At 42.5% G+C, this 25,135-nt stretch overlaps 1 protein-coding gene across 3 annotated transcripts in view; it reads right to left on the bottom strand.

Annotated features, from left to right (window-relative positions):
• Positions 1–25,135, bottom strand: part of TMEM178B (transmembrane protein 178B) — a 238,156-nt gene that overhangs the window by 37,312 nt on the left and 175,709 nt on the right. For all 3 annotated transcript variants that reach the window (XM_051784774.1, XM_051784773.1, XM_051784771.1), the window contains exon 3: positions 4,161–4,298. In XM_051784774.1, the coding sequence (XP_051640734.1) occupies positions 4,161–4,298 (138 nt within the window). The remainder of the gene's footprint in view (positions 1–4,160; positions 4,299–25,135) is intronic.

The following is a 25,135-nucleotide window of genomic DNA, read 5'->3' as shown; positions in this document are numbered from 1 at the left end:
TAAATTTTCTTTGTTAAAAACACAGCATATAAAATGCCCCCCATACATTTCCTCAGGTAGATGTTTAACTGAATTCCTGTTAGACTACAAGTAGGTCCTTGATGAGCATGAAAGCATCAAGTTTGCCACAGGACTCTAACATTTGGAAGTAGTGTCACAGATGCTTCTAAGGCTCCAGAAATTATTATAAAATTACAAAATTACTGGATGGAGCTTTTACTGGTGCACAGATTTTCAGTAATTTGCATGAGAAGAAAACACAAGAAGCTGCAAGAGGATGTGCTCCGAGTCATGTATAATTTGAGTGTGACCCACTTCTGTAATAGAATTAAACAGTCTCAAGTAAGATGAATAAAATGAACTGATCAGTGAAATTTAGAAGCACAATTCCAAATGGAGAAACTCTCAAAAGGAGAAACTCTCCCACCTTGCAGGGTAAAATGATACTGACAATACTGAAATGGAACTACAAGAGATAGTGCAATTGTGGGTACAGAAGGCAATGCAACAACACCATCATGCACAATGAGATATAAAATAGTAAACATAATTTGCAGTATCCATCTGGATCCGTACAAGATGAGGGAGCGAAAAAAATCCTACTGTGGTCAGGCAAATGCTGTCATTCAAGATAAGGAATCCAAGTATAAATTCTACAATAAATTCAGAAAATTATGCAAAAAAACCCCTTTCAAAGCCATAAGAGACCTGTGATTGCTGTTGATACAGATACATTTGGACTAAACAGAAAAGATGAATTATTAATACTTTTGACTTGTTACAAAACATGCTGAATAACACTGTAAAACACACTCTAAATCACAGTTTACATGTCCTGGATTCCAGATGAACCAATACCAGATAACGGCCTGCATTTCACAAGTGACTTGTTTCAGCAATTTGCTTGAGAAATCAGATCAACCAGACTATAGCAAGTCCTTAGGAGGCACTGCCACATGAGCAAGCAAGAAGACTGTTTGGTAAATATAATAAAGAACCAGAGGTCCAAGCAAACCACGTCTGGCCTTGTTAGATTATTATAGCACACTTCTTAGTGCTCTGTTGAGATTTCCTGTTCAAAGAATTATGGGCAATAAGGGACAAACCCCATAGATGTGTTAAGCCAACAACATTTAAGCATTATAAAAGAGCTATTTGTCTATAACACAAACAGAGGGAATACTACAAACACAGCCAAGATAAGTGGCGTTGAAAATGGAAGGCAAAGTTAGATTTCAGGGTGATTTTATAGCTACCAATTGAACACAGTCTCCTCTCAGCTGCAATGAAGTCAGATGACATAAACCTTCCAAATCATTTTTCTCATTACTGGACTAGAGAAAAAGTTAAGTAGAACTGAGAGGCACTCTGGCTCCATGCATTTTAAGGACCAGTACAATACTATGTTGACAGAATTTATGTCATGACAGAAGAACCAGCTTTGTATTCAAACACCATCCATCAATAAAATAGTTTAAGTTCAAAGATTCATTGACTGTAAGAGGAATGACTGTGTAACATATGACAGCCTCAGAACATTGATAGATTAGATTGGTCTAGTTGTGTATTTTATTAACTGACTGCTTCAGTTTATAGATGTTACTTTACACACATTTGCTGTTAAAAGAAATCAGTATAGCAGTTGCTACTGACTTGTGCAAAACAAGAAAGAGAGTAACCTTTGGGTAACGCTGATCCACATGTGCGCTGAAGCAGAGAACAATTTTCATCTCCTCCCAAAACATCTTTATTTCAAATATTACACATCTTGACAGAATTTGGCAGATAAAATAATCTGGTGCCTCTCATTTCAATTAGTTTCAGATTCCAACTGCTGGATCTTGTTATTATTTTGTCTATGCAAAGAGCATTCTACTATCAGATGGCTTCTCACTGCATAGGTACTTACACAATGTGTTCAAGTAATTTATAAACCTTCTGTTAAACAGTTACAAGCAATTGGCTTTTTGTGGCATGCTTTTTCTTGTTTTTCAAACCTTGACTCATTCTTGTAGCTCTTCTGCAAACCTCTCCCAATCTTTCCACATCCTTCTTTAGCATTGACACCAGATTAGAATGTCCAGAAACAGTTTTGCTTTGCCCAGAGATAACCCCACCTCATGCTTTCATCGCATATTCCCATAAAAACCAACACATTTAGCAGCTGCACTGCACTGAGAGCTCCTGTGCAGCTGGATGATCCCAGCAACCACGATCTGAGAGACCTTTTCAGAGCTGCTGCTTTCTGAGGGGGCCTCTTGTTCTGCGAGGATGACTGACACCTTTTGTTCCCAGCTGCATGACCTTGGATGTGTCTCCACTGAAATGTGTATTGTTTGAGCACACCAAAAGATGGCTTTGTAAGCTATGAGTGACCCCTCCCATGACATATGGTTACACTGAATTTCCTTTCACCTGAAAACTTTAACAGTCATCTTTCAAATCACTGCCAAATAACTGAGCCAAAAAGAAATCCCTGCAGCTGCACTAGAAACCACCCCATATATAATAATTTCCAATTAGCAAACAAGACATAGCTAGTTTCTAACAGATTTTTCTGTATTTATTTTGTATACTCTTAATGTTTTAATCCGAATGTCGTGCTGTAGCAAGTTAAATATCACACAGATATCTAAGCACAGTAAAACAAAATAACCCCCCATGCAAAACTAATTAAATGCAAATTAATAATATAAGAAATATCAAGTTAATTCAGCAGGCCCATTGCCTATAACACTTTGACACCCACAACAAACCATTTACAGACTCCCCACAAAGACCAGTGTGTGCTTGCACAAGGTGCAAGTGACTTCAAATGTGTTTGTGGGCACGGAGAGAGCTGATGTCTAATGTCACCAGTACAACAACACTGGAACATAAATACTTGTTACTTGAGCACTTAACTCCTCTTCTGGGACTGCAGAAGCTTTTCTGTATGTCATACACTTATCTATATCACACCACAGTACAGATAAAGAGATGATAAAATGCACTGAAGTGATGATCTGCCTGGAGGGCAAAAGCCCAGCTAAACAAAAACCACCAGAGAAAATAAGAGAGAACAGAAGGAGTGGTGTTCACTTTGAGACATTCACCCACCACTGTTTATGGGACTTGACTCTCACACCCTTCATTTCAATTAACTGTGTGCCTTGAAATTTCTGCTAACAGAAAGCTGGATAGCATCTCTAGTAAGGAAGGCTGGAACATGACATGGCAAATGTTGGATGACCTTGAGGGCTGGTGTAGTAGAAATGGGAAAAGCTCAAAAGCACAGAGTGCCAGGACATGTACTTGGGGAGTAATAAACAGAACCTCAGCTGTAAATTGTGATAGAACCAGTAGGAAATCACAAAGGAGGAGAAAGGCCTGGATGCATCATCCAACTGAAGGATGACTGTGGGTCTCCAGTGTGATGCAGCATGAAAAAAGCAAATACAACCACAAAATACTTCAGGCAAGGAATTTCCATCAGAGAAAGGGAACCATCACCCCACTTATACAAGGCGTTGATCAGACCTTGTTAGGGAATGGTCCTTCTCATCCATATGTGAGAAAGGCAAGTACAAACAAGAACAGGTTGCAGAAAGGGCTGCTAGATTGATAACAGGTCTTACATAGAGAAGTCTACATGAAAGCATATGTAGAGTGGGAAAAAGAAAACAGAGGATACCATTGCTCTTCATATGTACATCAGAGAAAGAGAGACACATAAACTAAAGGTTACATCTGTCTCAAGAACAATTGACGAGTAATAAGTACATGTTACAACTTGCAGCACAGTTTCTAGTTATCAAAGTGTCCCACTGTGGGACAGTGGTGGGAATAATATCTGCATAATCTTCAGATTTTTTTACTGAGCTTATTAAGTTTAAGGGTGACAGTGTTACTTGCAACCACAGAGTATTAGATTAAACAACTCAGAGGGCCCTTTCTAGTCCTGTGAGTTACAGACACTGTTTTGTGATAGAAGTAACATGTAGCTATGGTTGAGTGATCCTTGTTGTACCCCAGAAGGCACTTGGAATGAAAACAAGTCCAGATCACTCAAAAAACCCTGAAAACATGTTTTCAGTGACTTGGAAAAGAAAGGACATGTGGAAAGAGGGAACACGAAAACAAGAAGACAAATAAATTTCTTCAAACACCACCATTCTTACCTCCCATGAGGAAGAGAAGCCCCGCCACATACTGCATAAGGCCTCGATCCCAACAGCACCCCAGCACCCCGATAATCCATCCAAAGAGGATGATGGCCACAGCCATGCCCATGAAGCCAGCTGTCATCCTGCGCAGATCTGCAGTGGGGAAGACAGAAAATCAATGTGAGTGTGGACAGTGATAAATCAGCATGATCATGGGTTCATAACAGTCTTAATCCAAAATGCTACTGATCCTGCAGGGTCACCAGTGTGTGTTGGCATGGGATGATTTGAGTAAGGATGATTCAGATAGGGAACAAGCCATAAATTAAGATACTAACTTGGGCTGGGGAGGGAGAGCAGGTGACCATTTTACCACACAATAAGGCTCAGTGCAGATGCACTCAAGTGACTTGTGACAACTTGCTCAGGAGTTAGAAGTTGTAAAATGGCCTCAGTGCAACGTTGTATCTAATAGCTGTAGTCTCTGGGTACTAGCACAACATCTGTTTACATCCTGCCTTCTCATCTCTGCCCATTACTCCACTGCATTCAGTGGATGCACCTGCTCAAACTGATCGGCAAAGCGGTTTCTGTGCTTTGTGCCGGGCAGACGTGACAGAGGATTCACCTCGATTCTGACCCGCTGTGTGATCTTGGGCAAGTCACTGAGCCCCTCCGGGCTGCAGCTTCCCACGTGTGAGTTGGGCCATAGTGCCTTGGTGTCCAGCAGTAGGATGAGTGAAACCTGGGACATTCAGAACAGGGAGGCACACGGGTATTCTGGTGTCACACCTAATAAATGCGCTGCAGATGCACGGCTGGGACACAGGACACTTCATTGCCCTCTCTTGTATCCAGATGGTGACCTTGCTGGATGGTTTTTGGTGAGGACATTTTTTGAGTGCTCCAGGGAGCACTAAGAGTAAGAGGAGGGCAGGGGGTTGGAGTGAAACATTTTGTGCTTTTCAGGTGTGGACTGAGTACCACTTCTGATATGGGTGCAAGGGATTGACATGCATTTGTTTCATAAATAAAGGAAAAGGACCCCCAAGACCTAATGTAAGGAATCCTTAAATTAAGGCCTGGTTGTGTTGCATATTTGCCTTCTGCAAAAAGGATGGGACTGCTGGGACCCCTCTCCCTGCATGTGCTGGGAAAAAAAATAAAATTCTTCACAGTTGGTTTTGATTTGAAATCTGGGCAGTGAGACCACCTGGCAACCGAAAGAGCAAGGACTATGTGAGCTAAAGAGCATTTTCACACCCTCAAATAATGAAACAGATGGGGTTATCTTCACTAACATTTGATTGTTCCCTGTCCCCCCTCATGCACGCATAAAAAGTTTAAGCACTGATATGTCAAGAGTATATGTACGGGGAAAATTCCAGCCAAGTCAGCTCTCCAAACATTTGTTTCCTTCTTGAAACTTTTTTTTTTATAGCAATGATTTTACTTTTATTTTTTTTCAAGGAACAGAATGCTTATGATAGAGAAGGAAGATTTGAAAACTGTGAATCATCCTCCAATCTCTATGGTAGCTTTTCTCCTTGGCTGGCCTCGGACTATTTCTCAATTTCTGTAATTTTTTATGTTCTTCCCACAGTGGATAAAAGGACCACCAACACCAGCAGTGCAGATTCAATGAAATTTCTGAATAGTGATGAAATCCCATCATCAGAGATTTATGTATCCAAAATGCTAAGCATCCACAAGGTCTATAGGTATGTTGGGACAGAATGATTTGATTTAATGGAAGGCAGTTCACTCAGATTCATGTTCATTATAGCCCTTCTTATGCAAGATCAAGTTGCAGAATGTAACCCCTCCCTTGAAACTATAACTGGTTCCTGTGGACTGTCACTGATTTTTCAAGGAGTCTCTCTGACAACAGATAACCAGGTCTTCAGGCCACCAGTGATCAGGCCCTTTTAATAAGATACACATCTTAAAAGTCGTACTTTTTTCTTAGGTTTTGTGACTGTTCCACCACATTTGAGTATGTTCAAGGAGTTTTAGTGCAGAAAAAAGAAAAAAAGCATTTCCTGCAGCAACTTGTACTTCCCATAGGCAATGTTAGCCTCTGCTCCTTGGGAATTTGAGTGCTTTCTAAAACAAGCAGCAATGTTGGTAAGCATGTTTGACGGCCGAATGTCTCCCTGCTTTTTCAGCCCATGAAGGCTCAATTCGAAAGATGAATGAAAACATAAAATGTTTACTGTTTCCTATGTCATCTTCAATAACAGCACAACATGTCTCTCGGAGGTGCTGCACAGCTGTCTGTGTCAGCCCTACAAACTCCTTCCATTATAACTTGTGACTGCTGACTCTGGGTAACAACAGCACTTGTTCTTCCTAATGGAAACATACCCTAACAACCTGCTTTTAATGAGCTGAATTTAAATAGCCTTATTCAGCTGCAAGATGTCTATAACTCCTCGACCTACCCCAATGCCTAGCTGATGGAGCCAGTTTTCATAGGTCCCAGAGTGGATCACAAGCATTCCCACATCCTGTACACCAAACTAAGGAATGTTTTTTATCCCACTAAAACCAGTGTGAGTTTGAACAGAAGAGTTAAAGGACCAGGACCAAGATTTCTAGGCCAAATTTTAATGTTTGTTTCACTTGACCTCTCCTCCTGATGGAGCCTGAAATTCCCTTTCTAACAACACAGCAAAATTCATCATCTTAACTCTGGGCTTACATTATCTCTTGAAAAAAGCCAGAAAGCTAACTTCTGGCAGACACTCAATACCACATGTTAAAAAATTCAAAATTGAACTTCTTTATGAAATCTTAGTTGTCACAAGTTCAGTGAGCTTAGTTTAAGATTGCCACTGCTTAGGCCAGTTGCAAATCTGCTCCTCACAATTCCGTTGGTTAGGGCTTATCTGAAACAAATAAAATACAAACTTTCTTTTCTATTCAAAACCATCTTGGCTTTTGTCCTGCCATAGCGTTCCCCAATGAGAGCCCTTGCAAAGGGCAGCGCTGGGAAAGGGGGTTTCAAAGTTGGTTCCAACAATAGCCTGCACTTGTCCAACAGCATCTTCCTGGTGCTCCTCACCTGCCCACAGGAAGCTGAGGTCAGTGCTGGGTTCAAGTCTATTCAAAGTGATTCTTTTGCAGAAAAGTACTTATTGTATGTAAACGAGTCATCACCCTCAGGGTATTTAGTGAAGGCCAGGGAACAGGAGCCTATATTCCCTGGACTCAATCTCTATTAGTGGTACTTTTTATGATCACTGTTTTGTTGGTGCAGGCTCCACATGGAAAGGACAGAAGAAAAGCAAAGATTTGCATTGTGTACTCGAGGCAATTTTTAAATTTGTTCTGCTAATTTAGGATGGAGGGCTGACATATAAATAAACAATAGCTCATCAGTACAAATTGATGGGGTTTTGTCTGAGTTTGATTGGCACTGATAAGACCCTTCCTGAATGCATCCTGCAAAGGTAAAAAGGGTCGTGCTGTCATGTAATGCCACTTGATGTCATTTGAGCATATCCTGAGTTTGTTTGGCTTCATTTTTCTGAAATTGCTCTTATTTTTAGACTATGAAATGAATAGTTCTCTACATTCTTTCTCTCTCTGAAAACCTCTCTCAGTAACTACAGCATCTCAGGGTCATGGCATGATGATCTCAATCAACTGAATGAGCGGCTGTGCCAGCAAAATGCACTGTTGTATCTTATACAGCCAAATGGGAGCTGCAACAGCAAACACACCTTATCTCAGTGCACTCCTGTGCATTTCTTAGCTGGTTATAAAGCTGATCCTCTCCTGAATACCCATCTCATGTCCTCACACTGCAGCAAAGTGCACAGACTGCAGGGACACTTTGAATTCCCCTTCTCCACTATCTAGCAAACCGAACCTTCAGAAGTGTAGTTACAAGGTGCAAATAAGGAAGATGTTACATTGCTTTTTCTGTAACACCTACAATATAGAAGTTGAGTTTTAATACTTTGCCTATATGACCACTAGTTTCAATTATTTACTGTATGGACATAGATACCACCATCACTTGTGGGTGAAAGTGCAATATTATCTTTCCCCACATGTTTTAGAGACACCTTCTTCATCCCTTTTTCTTTTTGATGTTGACTAAAAGCTATGGGTGAATATCTTGTATTTGGGAGTCCTTTTCATGCCTAGTGCTGCTACAGGTGCTGCTGCAGGTGCTGCTGCATGTAAAAGGCAGGAAACTCAATCCTGACTCAAAATCAATACGGATCACCAGGCAAGGAATACAGCATTCATGAACTCTGTAAACAACAAATTTCCTGACTGTTTACAATGGAGAAGGGACAGGGAATGAAGTAATCCAATTCCTGTGACTAAAACTGACATGGTAAATTTGAAAGCTGCAAGCTTTGTGAATCGTGATAAAAAGAGAAATATTAGCATTTTAGACAACCTCCTTAAAATAGAGGCAGATTCTCATACAACAACGTGCATTTCCTAAAAGCATTTTAGTTTTCTGCTGGAGAATATTAACTCTAGAGGTTTTCTGAAGACAAATAAAGGCAGAAAAGCTGATTAAGATCCATTTATGTCCAAGCAACATGTGATGGAAGGTTCTCTCTGTCAGTTTGCCCTTTCTTTCACCCTGATATCTGTCCATCTGTATTTGTTATGAGCACTAAAGTAATTCATGCTGGTTATCACATCGTGGAAGAAGTTTCACACCTCAGCAGCTGCAAACATAACATGTTCTGAATCAGCTTTGCTTCTTGAAAATTTCAATATGCCTTTTTGACTTCTGATGTTCTGTCCACTATCTTGAAATTGCAAGTAATCTTTCTAAAGCAAGGGTTTGGTCTTCCTCTTGGTATCTTTCTATCTTCCTTTCCACAGAGTTTAATAATACTTCCAAAATACTAGAGATTTCTTTCCTCACAATGCATACAGCAAGGAATATATGAGCCTTTTGTGAAAGACGAGGAAACCAAGCTGAGAATAGTCAACATGCCCAAAGCTACATGAAAAGTTTGTGGAGGAGTATATAATTGAATCTATATTATCAGGCTTTCTGACCAGCCCTTGTGCCACATAGCACTGCTTGTTCTCAAGCATTTGGTAGCAGATCAAACTACAGTGCTTGTTATCAGACCATCAGAAAGTGCAAAACTGCTGTAAATAGTATTTCAGATATCCATCCTACATGTCCTCCTTTCTTCTCCCAGTACTGAAAGGTCCATAGGGACTAAGGACCCTGAAGTCTGTATGCAGAATACGTAGAACAGCTTAGGAGACATTCTGGGTGCAGCACCTTTCTTTCCTGAGGGGTCCCAACAAAAAGGGAAAACAAAAAGAAATCACAGATGGATTTCTGTGCCACTCTAGGACCAAATGTCAGGATACAGTAACGTCACAAGCACAAATAGACTGGGATGACATAATTCTTTAGCATAATCCCTCATTGCAGGTCACTTCAATCTATACCTTCCTGTACTAGATTCCCTCTGATTTGTCTTTAGCAGGGATTAAGATCACTTGTACTTAAAAAGATCTAAATCACTCTTTTTCTTTTTCCCAACAAATATATGTATTGGAAATTGTTCAAGAACAGCACACAGTCCTAGAGCACAGTTTACCAGATTTCACTAAGCTTTGTTTAAATTACTTCTCTTACAAAGAATCAGCAGCACAGAGGTATCTTTCCCTGACTTCATCTCTTCTCTTATCTCACCCTGAAACTTCAGGGGAGTAAGACAAAATTGGACAGATGTGTGTTTTATTGAAAGCCATCCCTAGCAGCTCCCAGGTACAATGAACAAGTGAGTGTTAAAGCAGGTGATTTTGAGTGGCATCTTCTGGCTCTCACTATTCTCTCTGCAGAGCTCGAGACTGTGTTTTGGATGAGGTTGGCAAATAGAGGGTGAGGGTTTTAATCTTTTCTTTCTACTTCAGGTATGGAGAGATAAGAACAGAAATATGTATTAGTCTACCTGAGATGCAGTTGAAATCTCTGAGTGCCTTTTACTGAATCATGTGGCAAACCAGTCTTCAGTTTAAAGATTACTCTAATGCAATCGCAGTGAGTACAACCCACTCCAACAAAAGTAACAGTGGGTTATATTGATGTGGAAGTGACTCAGAAATACGCACTCACAAACACACTCTAAAACACAACTCTCTCAAAGCTGAGAGAAAGAGCAACAGAAAACCCTTACAAAAAGAGAAACTGGCTCTCTCAAGGACATAGGTGAGCCTTCATATCTCCAGAGGTGCAATGGGGTTTATAAGATACATGCATAACATCTCCTAAACTAAAAAATCCCATCACCTTCTCTTGACAAGAGTTTGTTGCTTGTGTGACAAAGTATTAAGTGTTTGGTTGCCAGCACGTGTGAACTTGCCTGTAAGGAAATGCTGATAGGAAGCTTCTCAAGCTGGCTGTGGTCTGTGCTAGTCAACAAGTCCCTCGCGATGAGGTGTTTGTAGAATGGACATCCTGACACATGATTTATTCTTGTCAGGACAAGTCCATCTGCATAGATTTCCTCTGTCAGAATTCTTAAATTTTCTCACAGTTATTTAAACCAGAAACAATCACAAAAGAAAGGTGCCAGTTATGGACTGCTGGCACTTCAGTCTGCCTTCCTTCATAAGAAACTCCACAATTTCAGGTTCACGTGAGCAGTTCATCAGGGAGAAAAGAAGTCCTGTCTTCTACAAAGGCTGACACCTTTAGAGACTCATGCTGACAAACAGCAAACTCCACATGACGCTGCAATTTCTTATCTCTGGTGAATTCTCGTAAAGCACCGAAGAGGAAAGAGGATGTCCCAGACCAGGCCACACACTGGTGTGTTGCTGTCTGAAAGCAATTCCTCCAGTATTTGGGAACATTACAGGGGCCTAAGAAATTTTTCCAGTGGCTGAAAGCACTATCTGGAGCTCAGATACCAAGTTCTGATTTTATTCTTGGCTTTTGCTCATGTAGAACAGAGAGGAGACAAAAGAGGACCCCTAGATAATGAGAGTGATTTAAGAAGGCACTAGAGAAGGAAGGAAACAAAGATTGTTTAAGTGCATGGCAGAAAAGTGTGAGAAAAAGTGTCTCATGAGAGTGAAAAGACAGATTTGTTTTCGAGAGACTTTATGATATGGATATTACAGAGTTCAATGCATAAAGGAGGCATTTGCACAGCAGAAATTTAACATATTAGAAGCAGTTCTACTGCAGAAGGCAGAAGACTTATGTTATGCCTTGGGAAGAAGATGGCTGTGAATACCATCCCACAGAAGGGTTCAACCTTTTGCTCCAATCCTACTTCCCCTTCTGCTTAAAAAGAAACTTTGGCTAGAGAAGCAAAAGAATTTTATTATTATCTGGTAACAACAGTTACTGTTGGTAACAACAGTCACTCAGCTCTGAGTGACAGCAGGCTAGGAAGGAAAGAAAAAAGCTTTGCCCTTACAACCCCTGATGTAATGGGCCAGAGCAGCTGAGCCTATGCCAGAGCATCATTTGATTCTAGTCTCCTCTCCTCTCCTCTCCCCTATTCCACACCATTTTCTCACTTTCTCTGGTTCTGGAGAGGAGATTTTTTTTTTCTCAGAAAGTACCTGAAGTTGATAATTTATATTTATTTTGTGATGTTCAAGAGCTGCTCTTGAAGAGTCTTTCTACAGATTTACTATCCGTGCTTTTAACACTGCAATATGTGATCACCTGTGAACACTTCTGAGCTTCAGTCCCAGCAGAGTACACTTGTAATTTGCCCAGTCAACCCTTTCATCCCTCCTTTTGCTCTCTCATTCCCCAGAAACAGGGAAGAAAGACTGAGGCACTTCCATTTTTGGCCATCCTTCTTCATATTCATAGCTTTAATCCTTCCTGCTCCTGCTAGGTGAGGCCACACAAAGCAAACATTTCTCAGTTGTGACCAAGCTAAGAGGCTTTTCCTTACACAGCTTTCACAGATTATGCAGGTTTTGAAAAATCTGAGGCACATCCAATAAAATGTCTTCTGCTCAATTTCAGTGTAGACTTTGGGACTTCATGACATCAAAGCTGTGTTATTTTCCTCTTTCTCCCTTTCCATACTTTTGAAAAACTCAGATAGTACACACTTCTTTATGCTGGTTGCCTCTTACTCTGAGTGATCTCTACTTGGAGCCACCACACCACAGGTATGATCAGTCTCTCAGCACCACATTAGCCTGACCAGAGGGATCATTCCTGGAGGATGTGAGGTGTCATCTCCCTGTTCCCAGCACCTCCAGCACTGGTGGTAGTGGGAGAGGCCAGGTGGAAAGCCCAGCTGTCTAAATGGAAGTTTCCCTGCATTCTTCAATGACCTGGAAGGAATCTGCAATGGGCTCTGGGTTTAGAGCAAAGGCGACACCCTTTGTGGTGAAGCGCTTTCAGTGCTGGTGAGAAGCACAGCTCTGACACCACTAAGACTGAACTACTCCATTTGTCCCCCCACGAGGTACAGTGCACAGGAGGAAATACAGGGCAGGGCATCAGGGCCAGCTCCACCACACAGCCCTGCTGCCAGGGTGTCCTGTGACACCTAAAGATGCCTTGGGGTCAAGGGACTGAGCATCTGGAGCAAGGAGCCCAGTGAGCTCTGCTTTCCCTGAAATCAGCAGGAGGGTTGGGTGCTCCAACCCTCCAACTCTCCAATTTTTGGAGGTTTTCCTCCAAAAATCAGACTTTCTCCTGTCTCCCAGAGGTGCTGTGGAAGCCAGTTCACCACTTTTTTCTTCTGAAGCATTCAGATAATAATGACATATAGTAACAGCTGTATGAAAATAGTCTGGATACAGAAAGCCCTATAACCTATTTTATATAGTAATGTCTTTATTATTCAGTTTACAAAATTCTCCTTCCATAGCAGACTTTACCCTGTTGCACTCTGCTTTTTATATGCTGGTCAACATCACAGTATCTACATATCCACCAAATACATGGAAGTTTATTAAGATTTAATCTTCAGTTAGTATCTCTTGAACCATTTCTTGCAAAGGTGGCCAGGGCTTATCAAGGCCAGAAAGAAGCAGAAAAAAAAAAAAGAATCACTTATTTTCTTTCAGTGAGGAAAGAAAAGAGGACAAAACCAGATAGGTAATTGAAGAGAGTGATGAGAAAAATTAAAGAAAAGCTTGCATTAAAGAAGACAAATGGAGTGTGACGAGCAAGAAACAGAGCTGTATGTAAAACTCCAGTATCAGGCAGCGTTAAGTGTCTTTTGTAAAAAGCAGATTTACCCTAAGCTTTTCCCAAAGAAAAATGAAGGTGAAGATATGCAGGAATGGAGCAGAGGAGGAGCCGGGGTAATACAGAAAAAGATAGACTTGGTAACAGCCCCTTTGTTTTACCTTTCTCCCTCTGCATTTGACTTGCCTCCTGTGCTGCCTATCCCAGCACCAAAGCCCTGCTCACATTCAGGAGCAACTAATGCATTATCATAAAGGTTTTTATTTCCCTTCAGCCCCTGCCCCAACCACTGCACAAGCCTGAGCATAATCCCAGCACAAAGCATTCCAAGCAGCACGTTTGATAAACAGCCAGTATGAAAAAGGCTGGAGGTGGAGGGCTGGCATCTCTGCTTTATCAGTGCCCCAGCACTCTGCTCAAACATACTCATTCCACAGATCTCAGCATTAAACATTTTCATTCAGGAACTCTGAAAGATGTACCCTTGTTTTTTTAAAAAAATCGTTTAATGCAAGTGAGGTTGGGTTGAGGTCTAGGAAAAAAAGGAGGAAGGATGGAGTAGAAGGAGGGAGGAAGTACAGAAAGACAATTACAGCTGTGAAAAAAACACTGTCCCTTATTGAGAAATTTTGATTTTGAAGTTTACTCTTCTATTAACATTTAAATTGAAAGGCGTTTCTTCCAAGCTCCACATAGGAAACCAGAAAATCTGCATTTAAATAGATACCATTTAAATGTGGAGAAAAATATATATCAGCATTGAATGCTTCCCCATTTGACTGAAAAGAACTTCTCTTATAGATGATTATTAATTTTTTTTCTTTTTTCTTTGTGTGTGCTAAAAAGAGAAATTGGAAGTACATTAAAATTCTGCTTGGCACAAGAAAGAGATGGGGGGATGGTTGCTTAATTGACCAAAACCCTGATTTTGAGCTCAGCTTTTCTGCAGGAAGGCATCTGGAGCCTGCAGGAGGCAGTCGAGCCTGCTGCCAGGGTCAGGGCCAAGAGGGGCCTCTCCTGCCTGGTCCTGGGGACATGATGCCCATGCCCAAAGGGCTGCACATTCCCACTGCAATGCTCATCTCACTGGGGATGTCACCAAGTCCCCCCCATTCCCAGCAGGAGAATCAGATTTTCTGCAGGTTTTTTTAGACACCTTTGTGGCTTCAGGGAACCATCTAGAAAGCAGAGACATACACCTCCGTGAAAACTACCATGGCTCTTTCGTGTGGTGTTGAGCAGGGTGTCTGTCATAGGAGGAGAGCTCACAACTGAGAAGCCTGTGGGGTTTTGGGAGGCTGTGCTCAGAGGGTTTGGAAAGAAGTCCTGGGGCAAAAGGAAATGTTCACAAGTTGAGTCATATTTCACACCATGCTCTCATCATGTGCATTGGCACCTGGGGCTCTGCACAATCCACCACAATCCCAGAAACCTCGTATGAGACTTGGATCCAGTGTTTTGTGCAGTGCTACCTCCTCTCCTGTGACAAAAGCAGCAGGAAAAAAAAGTAAAAGCAGCCTCCTGAGCGGGGGAGAGTTGAAATGCCTAATAAACACACAGAGAGGTGGAAAGGTGGGACTGGATAAAGGCAATATTCCAGTATCCCCATGTCACATATGTACTCCATAACTCTTTCACTCACCTGTCCATCCCTGCCTCCTCTCTGCCCGAAGCGGCCAAGCTCATCCTTGCCACATGCCGGGGTCTCACACCCCATGTGTTGCCCTTCAGCTCACATACAGGGGGATGAACAGGAGATAGGAGGGGAGAAGGGAATTTCCTGCCTCATGACACGGGCTTTTCACTGGCTGTGTCCCCATTACATGTTTTTGTCACAAGTAGTGAAATGAAATTTCACCCACCAGCAGCATTCAGGGAGCAGCAATGAGCCAGCTGTGCATGGTGCTTGCTCTAATTCCAGGGTATGTTGGGCCTCATCACCACTCAAGAATCCCCAATCCTAAAATACTAATTTCTTTCTCTGCCACATCTTAGGGCTTATTCCTACAAAAAAGGTCAGACACATACTCCCCCCAGCAGTGCATTATTGGCCACCTCGATGGCCTTTTCTGTCATGTCAGTGAGGAGCAAAGAGGGTTGGTGTCCCAGAGGCTCAGCTAGGGACTCTGGTGACTTTAACCTTTAGGTCACTGGGCTGAATCTAGGTCAAGCTGGTGGTGGCTGTGAGTTACAGTCCAAAAGCCAGGGCAGTGGTTCCGGGGAAGTAGCAGCTCCATACAAACCCAAAGGACAAGTACCTATACTGTGCCTTGGCTCTCTTTAGAGAGTAACTCAGATTTAAACTTTTGGTGGGGTCTGGGCACTTCTCTCCTTCCTCCTCCTGTCTCTATGATGGATGGCTCCAGTGTTTCCAGCTGGAAACTGGGCTGACTTCAAAAAACATCAAGGTGGAAAAACCAAGGGAAAAAAATGAGGCATGAGAAGGATAGCTCAGTGATCCAGGTACTAGCAGAGTGTCTGTAAAGATGCAGATACTACTCTTTGCTGTCTCACAGACTTGCATGGCAAGAAAGTCAGGCTTTCTGTGCCTCAGTTCTCATAAACCGGGATAATCTCATCTCACCAGGTCATTTTGAAGATTAATACATTAAAGATTGTGTGAGGTTCTCTGCAGTGATGGTACCAGAAGCCCTAAAAATGCCTTGGACAGATAAAAACTGCAGTAGGATATGGGAATTTTTTTCAGTGCTGATTCGGAATTCAATCTGATTAAATCCGAAAAAGCACAGAGATGTAAATAAGCAAAACAGTAGCTCTCACCTGGGTACAGGCACCTGCAAACTTGGGGAGAGTAACTGGAAATCATGACTCTTTTTTTGGCCAAGTTGGTATCATGGAACCCAGACCCACAATCTCCCACTCTGACATTGGGTTTTCATCAGACCGAATTTTTGCAGCACGATCCTGTCTGTAGTCATGGGGTTGGTGAAGATGAACATCTACTGCCACTCTACACTGGAATTAATTTGGCCAACTCGCTCTTGTTGCCTCTCCATCTCCCTCTCCCAGCTTGCTGGGAACTCACAAAGAACAGCCTCATTCTTTCTGGGATCTCTAGCTGATTTTTTTCCTATGCTGATGACAAACACTTTCTGAAAATATATATGTGACAAGAAGAAATGTTCAGTCGAAATAGCAGGTGCCTGGAAAATAGATTCCCATTTGTCCTTCTCTGCCCCTCTCCAAAACCCAATCATTTCTGTGTTAATAAGCTCGCTGACTATAATGTGGCACTAACCTTTCACAATTGATACCAGTGACATTTTGACAGTTCCACATATGGGCCTGCCAAAAGCTGAAGGAACATAAATTTGCAATTTGGTAAAAAGCTGGGTGTGCAGCCAAAGCAGCTTGGGGGAAGGAGGAGAAAACCTCCAACCAGCCAAACAAAAGCCCACTACACAGATGTTATGCACATCCACAGCTGGAGTACCCCAGCAAACATGTGCTTGGAAAAAAAGCCTTAGGCACCTATTAAGGCCAGTGTAGCTTGATATGCCTCTCAGGGGAATGGGACATGGCGGTCAATCTGTGCAAACTATCTGGTTAACATCAGATCTCACAGGACTCAGCAGTTGCTCCAACAAGGAATCTTCAGTATTTTTGCCAATGTGATCAGCTGTAGGGAAACAACTATTTTCTAACACTGTTTCGTGGAGTGTCATTGAATTTACTTTTCAGAGTATCTCTTCACAAAACATCACTGACAGCTCACAGATTGTATCACACACCATACATCTTCCTCAAATTACATCTGTATTGAATCCCATAATATTTGGCTAAAAACTAACTTCCAGAAAGAGGTCCAATCATCATGTGACACAATGAGGAAAAGAAAAATGTTGCACTTAACAGTTTGTTCAGGTGGGTAATTAACCCCCACTGCTGGACAATCTGTACTTTCAGAAGGATACGTCCAGTTTCTTCTTCCAGGCTGTTACTGCTACATGGTGAGGTTAAGAAGTGCTGTGATCCCTTCCTTCTGATCCCCATTTCAGCAAGACTGAAATCACTTTTTTCCTGAAATCAGAGGACTGTGGCTTTTATGATGGTTTACTGATGCCTTTGTGGAAAATGTGGAGTTGTATTTGCTATATATGTGTGTGTAAATAGTCAGGTGTTGTAATGGTATAGCTGCTGTACATGGCTAACCAGTGATGCAAAATTACTATTAAAATATAATGGTTTATTGAATTTTCTTTATGACAATGTGAGTCTTCTGGGAAGAAGCTACGGGAAGACCAAGCAGAGAAGCATCACAAGGGTCTAGGTAAACATAACCCAGCTTTCACATGAGAGGCAATGGAGCATGCTCTTCTCATATCCAGAAACACAGAGTCAAATCTGGAGCCCAAAATACTTCCTAAGCAAGGGCAGTGGAACCCACTGATCAGCAGCTGGTGATGGAGGTGGGCTGACACTGAAAGTACAACTTCAAGAAAGCTGGATCTTTGCACAGGCTGGGAACAGTAAGCCTGATGAAAAAGTCAGATTTACTATTTTCAAAGCATTTTCCTTGGAGTGTTTTTGTGTTGAAGAAATAACAGTAGGGTAGCTGCTGGATCACTGTATTAAGCACGTTAGTGGGGAGTGTGAAGTGTAAGACCTTTCTGAAGTAATGTCACTTGATAGGCAGGGGACTGTGGCCAAGGCTGGACCACTGCGTGGGTGTTTCATGTGACTGCAGGATACAGATGACTGCTTCCAGTGTGACATTTGTAAGGGGTTACACTTGATGGGATCGGGAGGATGATGGAGGTCAGAAGTGCAGGGTGTCCAGCACAGAGAGCATGCTGGATTTCACTGTGGTGTGCTTGATCTGAAGTCATTCAGCTGTCAGACTTCAGGAAGCAGCATGAAGGTGCTTCCAAAGCCAGTAAACATTACTTGGCTCTAACTGCATCTGGCAACACGTTCTTTCATCTAATATAACTAGTAGGATCCAACTTGGCATCTGAGACTACCTGGCCTCATCAAATAAAAAAAAGTGGGAACTTAGTCATTATTTGGCCACAGCTCTTCAAGCAGGTAGGGTTTCCACACATGGCATGGGACAGAGTGAGCCCCTACCTTGTTCTAGCAATGCTGGTGACACAGAATAGTCCATGGATGTTTATACAAAGCTTTCTCCTAAAGTCATCTGCAGTTTCTCAGAGAGCCTCCCTGTCCCAGCACCCAGTTCCCACTCCCCAGAGGGCCTCATTTGCTTCCCTGACTTCCCGAGCCACTAATGAGCTGTGCTGTTATTCACGCTTTTTCAGGAAAAACCTATCCTTGCACAGGCTCCCCTGATGGCAGCCGCAGTGGAAGCACTGGTTAGTGGCAGATTTTCCTTCAGTGCATGTTAGCACTCCTGCTGCTGATATAATTTCACAAGCCTACACCAACTGTGGGAGATTTTCTGAGAAGTGACCGCATGCGAATGGCAGTCGGCCAGTTTGAACAGCCCCCGCACGCTCACCGGCGGGGTAGAAGGCTGAAAAATCTTGAAGCTGTATGTGGCCTCCTAGGACCTGTTACCTTTTCATGGAAAGCACCCCTTGAGCTTTGCTAAGGAGAACAGGGAGTGCTGCTAATGCAACAGACTCCTGCAGGCAGCACTCTGCCTGAGTCTGGCAGAGTGCTGTGAGGCCATGAGATGTGGCCTTACGTCTCTGAAGGGACTGATGCTTGCATGGTAAACAGGATAGAAGGGCCCCAACTCCTGAGGATATCAGTATATATCCTAGAAAATTATTTAAGATCACCTAAAACCAACAAAACTCCCTCAACACCACCAGCAGACCATAGTAGTGTTCCTTCATACCATGTATTTTTCAACTATCATCCAAATGGATTATATATAATCCATTGTATGTAATCCATCCAAGTGGATTATTGTTGTTGCCATACACACAACACCTCACAAACCAAAGTCTCCATGCACCTCTGTCTCTGAAGTCTGCAGGCTGCACAGCAACGTGAGGACAAAGGGTGCTCTCTGACCACACCCCACCTCCCTCATCAATCAGGCAGGAGCAGGGCTGATTATGTGCTTGGAGACAGGCAGGAAGAGTGACGGGGAAAGCGGTGACAGTTATAAATGTTTTGCAACCTGAATGTGACATTAATATATGTATGCGGTGTGTTCACAACATTAGGTATTTGTGCACAACCCTAATAAATACCATGTCTGACAGCAGTTTCACAAAACCACTCAATGATCTAGAAAAACTTGCCATGAGACAGACTTTCTGGTTTTACCGAGAAAAAAGAAATATCACTGTGCTCAGTCAGATCCTTGACTTAGTAGAAATCTAGAGCAGTGTCAATGAGCTCTATATAAAGTTTAATTACAACCATATTGAAATGACCAGATAAGTGATAAAAGCCTGCTCCATAAAACCTATGCTTTGTTTCTGTGCCCCAGAAGAGAGCTTTAGTAAGCTTCCAAGTCTAGAAATACCAATGTAGGAGTCATGACATCTCCACCTCAGGGTTTTGTTTAGGTTTTTTTTGTCTTCATGGAAGGTACAGTTATCCTGTTTCTTTCCCTGGGTGATGATCCAATGCCTGCACTCCAAAGTCAGAAAGCTCATCATACTACATGACTTGCTTCATGCATTCACCTTAAAGGCCGAGTCTGTGATATTGATGTAGGTCAAAGATATTTCTAATACAAGTTGGAAGCTGACTGGCAAACTACCTTGATGTTTTCCTTACACTGCCCAGGTGCTGTGGTGCTGCATGTGGACACATGCACATATGACTGGATGTTGTTCACCCTGAGGGGCAGCCTCACATCTTCCTGTCAGCAGCACACCCCAAAAGCAGCACACCAAAGTGTCTGTGTAGTTATCTGTTTTTCTACTGGTTTTGAGATGTTACAAAAGAGGAAGATTTAAGTATCACTTAAAAATGTTGATATGTTCCATATAAAAAAACCCAAATGTCTCATATGGGCATTTTCTTATAATAAAGCTTCTGACTTTTCATGTTAAACAGCCTTTTTTTTAAAACTGCACTAACATTTAAAAGAAAAAGGATTTGAAAGGGTTAAGACAGACAATCAAAGTATCTCAGTTCAGCCAAAATTCTGCTGGCTGCTCCAAAATAAATTGTTGTTCATTTTGCTGAAAAACTTATAAAAGCCACCTGCAGCCCTTCCACTATGCTGTTTTATTCACTTTGCCTTTCCAGCCAGAAAGCCTTTTTATTTCAACAGCTCTGTCCATCAGTGCAGCAGAGGCAGTGGCAGAGGGCTAATAATATCACTGGCAAGAATGTGAAGGCTAAACTGGGAAGCCAAGCTTTGACAGTGGTGGTAAAAACAGAATTGATTCTCAAATATTTTGTTTCTGAGATGACATACGGTTCCGTTTTTGTGCCTACACATGAGTGATTCAATTGATTTGGGATCTGAAATCCTTGCAGCCCATCTTCTCACTTTTAAGAAGCTTTTTGGTTCACCTGCATTGGCTGGTTTGCTCACTTCCTAATAGGTCTCTCCAGATCTGATACAGCATTTGAAGCTGTGATGGGTACATATGTGAAGGAGGGGGAACAAATGGAGGGAAATGCCCTCTGTGCATTGCTAGCACTCACACGCTTCCAAAAAGCTGTGGTTAGGAGATCCCTAATTCAGTTAACCTCTTTGATCTCATCATGCAGTACAAAATGTTGAAAGGGAATGAAGAGACTGCAGGCAGGTCTACTACGTTTGCATATCAAAACACAAGCCTCAGACCTGTAAAAAGCAGGAGACAGATACAGTACACTTGTGTTAGATGGAAAAAACCCATCTTTTGATTGGGAAAGAAGAGCTTTCTTCCTGGTTGTGTAGTGCTCATATATGTGCAATAACAAAAAAAAATCCACACTGTATCAGGAAGCGATGCACACTGGGGCCGGGATTCACTTCTGCTGCACTCCCCTAGGCTACAGGCAGGATTTATCTCCCTTTCTCCCTTAGCTATTAGCAGAAGGCAGGCAGCTGTGCCTCGGACAACAATGACATGTCCCTTAAAAGAGCCTATTCTGCCAAAAGATCAGGCACCGAAAGGTGAGACGCATATTAGCAGGGTCCAGCATCCTATTGTCCTTTTCTTTAACTGAGACCTGTCCACCTAGAGAGGGGAAACACATGTCCAGTGCATGCAATTATGCGTATTTTAAGAAAAGATACCATCCTTCTCTTTACAGCTGCCAACCTGCCCCCTCCAGCCATCTCCCCACCTTTCCTTCTATCTGTGCCTCTATCCCTGTCTCTGGCACAAACTCCTGCTTTCCTCTACCTGCTCTTCTCTGCCTCGTACTGTCCTGGTTTTGCATCGTCTTCCGCTCCTCCTTTCTTAATGCACACCTTGCCTCCCTTTCAAATGTCCCCCTATAATTTCCTCTCATCTCCTTTCTCTCTCTCACTAGGTTGACACATCTTAATACCTTCCCAGTGACTTTCATGACATGTGAAAAGCTGTAGCCAAATATCAGATTCCTTATCAGGTCAAAAGAAAATATTAGGGAAGTCAGTGGCCAGATGCAATGATTATGGTTCAGTGTGGACAAGAGTGACATCAGTCTCTATGGTCCCAGATGAGATTTAAATTGTTGGTAAAATGCATCATCGTTGATTTTCCACTTCCTCCTTTTGTGGTATCTCTCCAAGTCTGAAGTATGAGAGTTTGGGTACCTTATCTCTGCATTTCTTATCTCAACGCAGTTGCTTTCTCTTACATGTAATTCATCTACGAATATCCTGAATTCCTGCAGTTTGATATTGTCCTCTACTATTTTTACTCCTAAGTAATTGATACTATTAACTGTAAAAGCACTTTATGTTTTGCTTAGCAATTTTCTTACTGTTCTTGTTTTTATTGTTTTTGTGGTTTTTTTTAAAATCACACCTAGCAAGCTGTTTAGGAAAGCCACAGAGAATCCTACCTTCTGATATTTCTAACGGCTTGATGACCTGAAGGACCAACTTCTCATTCCTAATTTAACCTTTTTAGGACATGTTCACTGTTGCTGTGGTATCACACTCCTAAGTACACTAGTGACTTTGGCTTTTCATGTTCTCCTCTAGGGGCTCTACATATGAGCCTGTCTTTGCAGCGAGGGGTGCAGACAATTCTCAGGCGAGTCCCAGTGTCTCTGTGCTCCAAGCTCCGTTCTCCCAGAGGCCATGCTCCGGCCCCGGGGCTGCCATCTCCAAGGCACGGTGGTTTTCTGGGCCCTGGCATACCCCTGCCAACTGAGATCTCTTCCTTCAGGGAAGGGACATTCCCAGGGCCTCCAAGTTCCTGCAGTCTGCTGTCCTGCTGTGTTCAGCAAGCCACAGAGGAAACACAGCAACTGCTTGGGCTCCTTTGTCTGCAACTCCAAGTGACCCAGCCCTGGCACAGACCCTGATAACCACAGCATCTAGACATCATTAACAACTTAGCTTAATTACATCGTAATTTCTTTACACAGAGCCTATGAGCAAGATTTCAATTAACTTTAACTATATATAAGTTTAACTTGTCTCTATCATTCCATTAAGATGATCTGGGACAAGACAAAGATAAACATAGATGTTAACATTCTATAAAGCATGAGATTTTTAATTAATTTTAACAAAAAATTAATTAGCAGGTTATTTATAAAGGCTCATAAAATTCGTTTTCTACTCACAGAATGTACTTTCTGTACATTTGGGATAGGTTTATTCTGCCTCTCAAACAAAACAGAGATTCTGAATCCCTTTTGATCTAATCTGGTCTTACCATGGAGCATAATCAGCAATTCTTATTAAAAAGGGCTTTGGAATCCTCAAATCAAAAATCCATCTAAGTGCAAAGTCCTATTAGTGTTTCCAGTGAACATTTTTATTAGCATGTGAAGAGCAAAATAAGGTTTAACTCAAACTGTAGCCTGTTTGACTGAACCAAAACTCTTCTTCCTGGGAGTCACAGCTGGAAACATGCCAGACCCTTAAAATGAAGCTATTTTAAAGTCAAGCTGTGCTCTGGCCCATTACAAAGTCACCACATTCCCAGGACAGGGTTTGAAGTTCTGCTGGCACATGATTAAGTAGGCATTTTCAAGTGAAGAATTCCATACGATAAATCTGAAGATGCATCAGTCTGTAGGAGAGGATGTGTCCTGAGCTGAGACTTTGGATTAATTTATTAAGCAGGCAGCTCGGCTTAGGAAATGCCGGGTCAGGGTTTGCTAGCTATTGAAGCTGCCCTGTTTGATGGCTATTTTTTAATTTTAAGCATGACTGCATAAGCAGCCAACAGCCTCCCATGTGCCACAGTTCAGCCAGCAGCCAGTTTTCCTGTCCTCAGAGCTGTCACTTGTAGGGATGCTCAGAGCCCAACGGTGGCATCTCGAGGGCCCCGCACAGGGACAGCAATTGCCCACATGTAGGGCAGTGTCTGACTGCACCCACCTGCAAATACATTTATGGGGGCCTAGGTGGGCACGTTTGTTAGGCCAGCCCATCTCCCCACAGGTGATTTTGAAAAAGCCTAAAGGATTTGCTCCAGACTTCTCTCTCTGGCACATGGCAAATGCACTTGTACGACTGGGATTGGTGCACTGAGAATCCCTATCCCTGAATCTCCTTCAACTCTCAACAGGCATCGTGACAGAGGGGACTGGCCAGGCTCCCTGCTAGCTGCCATCCCTGTAATCAGTGCCATTAGCAGGTTGCTATGGAAGTTTTCTCTTCCTGGAGAAGGAGTCAGGGCACCCCCTGGAGAAGGTGAGGACATTAAAGAGGAGGAAGGGAAAATGCAGATGACTGGTGGAAAAACATCGTCTGTGGAAACATCCCCCAGAGCGTTATTTCCTTGGCCAGAGCAGACCACACACTTTATAGACAGCACTGTGTATGTTGTCTCCAGAGAAATGTTTGCCTTGGCATGACTAATACAAAGAGCAAATCTAGAACAGCAGAAATGCCACAAAGTCCCTCCCACACGGCACCTGTGATTACCATAAGTGAGCATTCTTAACCTGCTTCACCTTTAATAGATAGCTAAGGAAAAATGGGAAGATGGAGAAAACTATGCTGAATTTTTAGCATCTTCTTGACTCTCGGTAAAAACACAGTTTCTGAAAAGAAAAAAAAAAGCATCAAGGAACTTCAATTCCCTTTGTACTACTGATTCCAAGCTTCCAAGCACTGGAAAGAAACAGAGCAAATCCCTCACACAACTATACCTCCTGATTCGAAGGAGAGTGCAAACAAGACTGAGGGAGAGATTTAGTTCCCAGCCCACACTGACTGCTCACCACTGGGGAGAAGCAGCTGGGGGAAGAAGCAGGGAACGAAAAGTCTTTAAATGGTTTTTGCTCCTCCAGAGTCGCAGGGGGTGAGAATCCATAGTCTAGGTAAATCTGGATGTAAAACGAGCAGGGACCCAGCTGGAATCAGTTTAGTGATATAAAGACACATAGTCTTAATTAAGGGAATTGTGATTTGCCAATGAAATCCCAGCAGGGCGTCTGTCTGCCTGATCAAAGACTCGACTTTCTGATGGAATCTTAAGTGCATGAGCCATGAAATTACTTTTTGAAAAGGGAACATGCAGCACAAAGAGGCAGAGAGAGAGGGAAGGAGGTGGAAAGGAGAAGGGAGGCAGGGAGGAAGGGATGGGGAGCAGAGTGGAGCTCCAAGTGCAGCTACTGGGAGCCTTCATTCCCTCCCTCCAAACAAATGTAGAGAGGGGCAGGCTGGAGAAAAAATGATGCCAAACTGCCAGCAGAGTCAGCATCTAAAATCATCACACAGCCCACTGAATACAGACACATTCCAGTTTGT

Source organism: Manacus candei, unplaced genomic scaffold (assembly GCF_025592945.1).
Source record: "Manacus candei isolate 608988 ecotype Guabito, Panama unplaced genomic scaffold, ASM2559294v1 h1tg000018l, whole genome shotgun sequence".
Classification (NCBI taxonomy): Eukaryota; Metazoa; Chordata; class Aves; order Passeriformes; family Pipridae; genus Manacus; species Manacus candei.
The sequence above is the reverse complement of the archived record's forward strand: the minus strand, read 5'-3'. Positions and strand labels throughout refer to the sequence as shown.